The 7,072-nt window shown below is 46.7% G+C and overlaps 1 protein-coding gene across 1 annotated transcript; it reads right to left on the minus strand.

The window, feature by feature from the left end:
• Positions 1–626: 626 nt before the first annotated feature.
• Positions 627–3,783, minus strand: LOC142027117 (molybdopterin synthase sulfur carrier subunit-like). The gene is made up of 3 exons (XM_075020788.1): positions 3,653–3,783; positions 3,144–3,265; positions 627–769 (listed from the first exon to the last, which is right to left on the minus strand). The coding sequence occupies exons 1-3, from the start codon at positions 3,662–3,664 to the stop codon at positions 643–645; spliced, it is 261 nt and encodes an 86-aa protein (XP_074876889.1). The 5' UTR covers positions 3,665–3,783; the 3' UTR covers positions 627–642.
• Positions 3,784–7,072: the final 3,289 nt, after the last annotated feature.

A 7,072-nucleotide genomic window follows, 5' to 3' on the forward strand; every position in this document is an offset into this window, starting at 1 on the left:
GTAGAAACCAGTCATCAGTTCATCTAAGAGTGAGGAGGAAAAGTAGTATTTTGAGCAGCAGCAATGGAACAAGCTGCAGTAAATACATGGACTGGCACTTGAAACCATGCAAAGAAATGAAGCTATTCTAAGAACACCTGTTCCTTTGACAGCAGCAGCAACAACAACAACAGCAACAAAAAGAGGTTTTTGTAAGCAGCAGTCAATTCTTTTCCTGTACAATCTTTTCTGTTAAAAAGTGGCAGGAGGTTTTTCATTATTATCTTATTTAGGCAAGCTGGGTATCTACTGGCAGTCAGAAACAACTATAAAAGAACAGCAAGACCTGAAACCCAAATTCAAAACAATGCCTGACCCCTTTGGCAATTTTCTTCCATTTACTGCATATGTGTTAATCATTTATTGGTGCACCAGCTTATAGTTTCTGGTGAGCACAATGGCCCTCTCCAGCAGGAAATGCAAGTTATGCTCTCTCAAAAGAGTACCAGGGTGGAGGGAGAGAACTGCAATCACATCTCTGGACCTAAACAAAAAAAGATTATTGGAACATTATACAGAATTCATGAGATATTTTAGTACAGGATGACACTCCATATGAAGCTAAGCAAGAAGTGATACCTACCCAACAGAACCTGAGCAGATTCAGCCTCCACTAATTGGTGGGATAATAGCAACCTCGTCTCCAGGCTGCAGGACCAGGACCTGATCTCCAAGAAGCACGTACTCCTGCCGAACAGCAAAAACCACTTGATCCCGGATGACAGCAAGCCTGAGGGGGATTGGCAGGAGCACAAATAGGTTTCTAAATAGACTGTTTGCATTTAACCATGAGATTTCGTTAAACAACAAACTGGTGCGCAGCCTAGGGCAGCTGAGGTAAATACCACTGAGACTTATGCAACTCTGCTTCCAATACACTTTCAAAAATACAACAAACACCCACCTCCTACTATTGGATTTTCTTGTGGTGGCTAAGGAGAAACCAACTCAGCATAATTTTCAGAAGTCAGGAACTGTATTTGTCATAGGCCTACATGAGAACGAACCAATGTATACCAGACCCACTTCAGCAGCTTCTAAGAAAGAAGGAGGCAACTCAAGAGGTAGCAACCATCCAACTTGGGATTAGAAGGAAACATTCCCCTGATTCAGTCTGGCTGGGCTGGAGCAATTGTCTTACACACAAGAAGCACTGCGGGATGCTGTTCATGACATCTTATGAAGATTCAGTGGTCAACGAGTTGCTCTTGTTGTGTAACTTCACAGTTTATGAGGCTTTGGGTCTTTCATATCTACAGGTCTGAAATTTGCTATTGATAAGGAGTGGTGACAGAACTAAGAGGGCAGATATGGTGCATTTTCTGGCAGATCTTCTATATATTTTTTGATTCCACATCTGTGAGATGTTGCTGTGACAGTCTACAGCTCTGGATACTATGAGGCAGGCAGGGAGTCGCTTTCATGACTAAGTGCAATCACACAGTGAGTGAGGGCAACACCAGTAAGACACAAGAAAAAGAACACCAACATTTTACTTTAGAAGGTGCAAGCATGATAACTGTTACTGTTTGAGACTAAAAAATCTGGCACAGACAGTGGAGAGCTGTATTGCCTAGAAACAAGCAAGCACGCCAAAAGGGTACAAGTAAAAATCATCTTATTTCCTAACAGCCAGATAGACAGAAGTAGGCAAGGCACAGGCTGAGCAAAACACAGTAGCACTGACTCAGAGGGCAGACTGAAGGGAGGAACTGTATGAAAGCACAGCAAGCCACTGAGGAACAGAGCGCAACCATAGACCTGAAGTGCCCATTAGGATGGGCTCTAATTAATGTCACTTGCAAGTTAATTCATTGGGGAAAATGGGTGGAACAGAAGAGCATTGTCAAGTATGCTCAAGCTGCAGTCTGAATATCCATTAGCAATGTGAATAGAAGTCTGTGGTCAATGTCCTACAATTATGCTGAGTTTTTCCAGAAAAGCTAGGAGCAGAAGCATTTTCCAAGAAGGCTGCTGTAAAGTAACTGCACATGCAAAATGTACTGCCCCAAGTCACCATTCATAAAAGGACAAAGCTGATGAACTATGGCAAACCGATCAAAGGTGCTGCTGCTGCGTCTGACACTGAGTAACAGGCTGCAAAGTAAAATACACTCATTCCCTATTGCCTCCTCCCCCAAAACACACTTAGTCTCAATTTTCTGTGAGGTAAAGGCCCCTGGTCTAATAAAGAAGGGTGGTGCCTACAGGAAGACTTTGGCACCTAAGTCCAAAGTTATGGCAATTCCAGTGCATTCCACACTACATCCTGGGGACTTCAACCTCTGTTACCTTACTTTTTTTTTCACGCCCCCCTCCAAAATGGTGTTGCACCTTCCTCTATGAATCAGACTCATTCTTGACAGGACTGAGCACCTTCCCTCCGCCTTAATCTGAGGGGGAATTTCTGCGGACACCCCCAGGAGCACCAGTGCCACAGGGGTCCTTACAGCACACACCTAGCGCTCTCTCAGGACCTGCCTCCCTGTGAAATGCAACCACCAGCGCTGGCGGTTTTTTTTGTCAAAGCAGAGGAGGCTGGAAGTGGCTGAGCATATTTCCTATGTAAGGGTTGAGTGGCTGGAGGCCCATGGCAGGGCTTCTGCTCCCTTCCTGACCTGCCTTCCAGAGCGTGCCATAAGCTCCAACCAGTGGCTAACAGCACAGTTAAAGAAAAGTGATCCAAAACACCTGCACGTTATCACGAACTGCTTATTTATTGCCCTGCCTGTGCTCAATCCCTCCTCGAGACATCTCACCTTCTCGACAGGTTAATGACCCAGCTCAGTTTTGACGTGCAGCGGCGTTCCCATACCATGGCCATCCTGGACAACGGGCCACGTGCCTTAAGGCACGTCTCGCGCTCAACTTTTGAGTATGTTTATGGGACCTAGTCTTTCCAAGTGTACAGCTACAGCACTTCCAACTGGCCGAAACACAAAACGTTTGCTGCAGGTTACAAGAACAGGAGAGACCTCACGGCTTTCATGGTAGCGAAGGACCGATACTCGCGCCGGCTGGGCTCGGCACGCCCGACCTGCACCCACCAAAAGCCCCCCAGCACGTCAAGCCCTGCGCGCCTCAGCAGGCGCCTGCCCGATTACCTGGGGTGCAGCCTGACGATCTCCTCCCAGAGCTGCAGGGCCGTGATCCGCCGCGGCACCGAGAGGGTCTCGCAGCGCAGCCCCGCCAGCTCTGCGCTCCTGGCGAAATACAGCACCGAGACCTGCTCGGGGAACAAACGCCCGTCAGGGGAGCGGGGCCTACTGCCAAAAACAGCGGGGGGGGGGGGAAAACCCGCTACCGCACGTTAACTTCCCCGAAAAGACCAAAACAACCACCCGAAACCCAACCTGCGTGAGGAAGCGCTTTCCCTGCCTTTTTTTAACGCCTGCGAGCTCCTGTCGCGTCCCCCCGGACCCGGCTGCCAGAAGGAGAGCGGGGAAGAGGGAGGGGGGGTAGGTCAGCGCGGATCCGTGTGCCGCTCCCGCCGTCCAGGCCTCGCCCACCCCGCGCCTCTGCCCGCCGAGGAGAGGGGCTGAGGGAGCCCCGGCGCCCGCCTCGCCTCCAGCCGGGGCCCGCTCCCCCAGGGGCGCCGGCAGGCTGCACCTACCTGGCAGCGCATGGAGCCGCCGTCGCCGGGCGGGCAGCCCTCCGCCGCGGACTCACGGTGGCGCCTGCGCCCGGACGGGAGGCGCCGGGCCCGGACCGCCCCCTGCGGCCTGGGCCGGCAGCGCGGCGCGGTCCCGCTCCGGCGCTGCTGGGCCTGGCCGGGCCTAGCCCCGCTCCGCGGGCCTAGCCCCGCTCCGCGGCCCTAGCCCCGCGCGGGTGGCTGAGGGAGGTGGGAGACGGCCCTCGGAGGGTGCCGGGGGAGCGGCGGGGGAGAGGCCGTGGCTTTGACCCTCCCCCCGCCCCCCAAGCCCGGCCTGTAATTTTGGGGACGGCACCTTAAAAGCCAGATTTTCTCACGGGCTCAGACCCCAGAGTGCGTGGGGATTGCAAATGATGGCAAACTTCACGCCCCCCGCAGCCTTGCACGCATCATATGTCCACTGCGCGTACACATCATAGGTACCCCTAACGTGTAAAAGCCAAAGATCCGTCAAAATGCTGATCACGGGGTTTCTGGGGTGGGTTCTATTTCAGCGCGGAGATTGCCGTGGCAGTTGTCTCCCTGCGGACAACTCTATGCCTAACAGCGATTGCCTGCCTGGAAGGACAGTGTGGTGGAAGAACGCTGTCTAACCTCCTGCAGTCTGGTGCCAGGGACTCAGGGAAAGCAGTGTGGGGTATGTGGCAGGTGCTGCGGAGAGACCCATGGCCATTATTCCGCAGGGCACAACTGTGCCCCAAACCCGTGTCCTCGTGGGCGGCCAGGGTTTGTTTGCCTGGTAACACTTGTAACCTCACAACACTAAAGGTAGAGCTCGTACTGTCAGCCAAACCAAGAGGAACTCTGCGGTTGTTATCAGCAACGTGGAGTTTGTGGTCAGTAGCTGTGATTCAGGCAGGTGGTTAGGTGGAAAACATCCAACCTAGCTAGATGCAACACTGTCAGCAAAAAAGGCCAAAGGTCCTCAAATAAGGAAGTACAATCCAGTCATTTCAAAAGATGTCTGAGAAAGGAAACAGACCTTTCTGTGTAATAATTCTTACCTCTGAGGTAAGAAAGTTAAAAGTGATAAGTTAAATGACAAAGTGAAAGTTAAAGTGATAAAGTTTTCCAAAAAATGTGCAATAGAAATATAATTATTTCCATGGAGTATGTATTTTGTACCAGTTAACCAGTACACCATGTCTTAATCATCTGCTGCAAGGAACAAATAAGTTATTTTTTAAAACCGTATTCTTTTGTTTGTGAATGATTAACTATTGTTACAAATGGAACTCTCCTCAAGACAGCATGTGTCAAGTGAATAAAATGACCGCTCTCTTTTTTCTTTGGGCTGTGTAATTTTGGATCTATAAATCTTAAATTAAATAGATCACTTTGACAAGGTGTGTATGACCCAGCCAGTAGCTAGCAAGTGGCTGGTATGTTTTTCCCATGCAAACGATGTGCCACAGGTGTCTTTCTTAAGAGTGAAGTGGGTGAGTGCTGGGCTCAGCTGGAGCAAATTAGCCTCTCAGACCAGAGAACAGTGAGCTTTGAAAGATTTATCCATGCATTTAGGATTGAATTTAGAGTTAGGTCCACTATAGAATAAGAAGAGAGGAGTTACTGGCAGTGAATTTCTGGACTTTCTTTATTTAAGCTCCAACTAATGACTCACCTAAGCCAATTCTTGAGTATTTTTCAAAGGATGGGTCAGTTTTCAGCCCTGTGTTGCATGACTTAGTTAAAGGCAGAATTTGTGCTTAGAAAGCACAGGAATAGAGTGGGATTTGTGACTCTGATTATCTATTAACTATGTTCTAGAACAGATAAAAAGAGGTTAAAATTTTTTAAACAAAACCAGAAATTAAGCTGAGGTGTAATATGAATATCTAAAACAAAACTCTCCTCTCTAATACCTCTTCATTCTGGAGGTACTTTCTTCCAGGAACACCAGCCTCAGCAGGAGGTGTGACTACTACACAGCTTGGTTTGCATGGGTGAGTTTTATTCCGGTTGCTTTTTTTGTTGTTGTTGCTTATTTGGCTTGTTTTGGGGGAGTACAGATACCTACATAAGATGAAGTGAGAGATGTTTCTATAGCTCTGGAGGAGATATGTTAGCTCTGTAGAGGTTTCAAACCCATCTCTTCTCTATGATTTCTATAGGTTAGCTCCACGTGATTTCCCTTAAAATATTTTCTGTTTTGGATCCTTCTTTCAGGCACCATTTTCTTCTTGCAGCTTTTGGTTTGGAGTGTAATTGTGAGTAGCTGCAATGTATAACATCTAGTTCAAAGTGTTATTTATTGAGTCTAGTATTTTGAATTAAATCTTGTCCTAAGCCACTGGGGCCTTTGCTTTAGCTAACAGGTATGCATGCATGTTCCCACACCAATATGTATATTAGCCTCTCAGAATGTATTTCTTTTGGACATCTTTAATTCTAAAAGCTGTGATGAAGCTCTCCAAAGCAGACATTTCCTATTCTGCTTTCCAACCTTCTTTGTTTTAGTAATGTTTAATACTGAAAAAGTGCAATTCTTACTCTATGGAATTCACTTACACCACCCAAATAGAGCATGGCTTAAGAGATATTCAATTCTAATAATACTAAGGAGAGGCAAATGGTGAGGAGCTCTTATTCCTATTAATTTATTTCTTACTTACCAGCAGCAAACTTTGAACTTGAAGATCTAGCTGGTGTATACCCAGACAGTAAGCTTGCAGACTAAGGCACTGATTCCTCAGTGTGCTGTTAAATGGAGAGAACCACAGCAAAGTCAATGAAACTTAAGTAGGTACACTAGTCTGCTAGTCTTTAGCTATTTTTGTAATAACTTATTACAAGAATTGGTATAAAACATGACTGGATGCACTGGAAAAACCAAAGAGGAATGAACTGGAAACATGTTGTTAATCTTTATTTCTTTTTACCCATGGTTTACTTAATGTCACTGCAGCAAAAATTACTCTTTGGGATTGTACAAGATTGTGATTGTCTAACCTCTAGTAGGTTTTCTGTTTCATTTTGTTTTCATTTTAGACCTTTTCTCAGGACTATTTGGCATAAATCATGAGTTACTGCTCTAAAGTTCAGATTTATACTTAGGAAGTCTTCAGAGAACTTCTTTTACTCTGGTTTTACTCTTGGGAAGTGTTTAAGTTATGTTGGTGCTAGACCTGAATACATCTTTGTTACACACCCGAGATGTAGATATTGATGCCAAGCACTGTATTTAGAAGAACAGACACACTTCCTTTACTTTGAGCTGCCTGAGATAACCAGGAAAAATAAAAATTATCGTGATCTGGAATAACCCTTCATTACCTGTTGCACCCTTCATTTGTCTTGGGCAACCAGTCAGATCTGAAGTCAGTTTAGCATTGATCTCCTGCTACTGAGTTAATTTAAAAAACAAAAACAAAACAAAACCAA

The sequence above is a fragment of the Buteo buteo genome, chromosome Z (genome assembly GCF_964188355.1).
Source record: "Buteo buteo chromosome Z, bButBut1.hap1.1, whole genome shotgun sequence".
Lineage (NCBI taxonomy): Eukaryota > Metazoa > Chordata > Aves > Accipitriformes > Accipitridae > Buteo > Buteo buteo.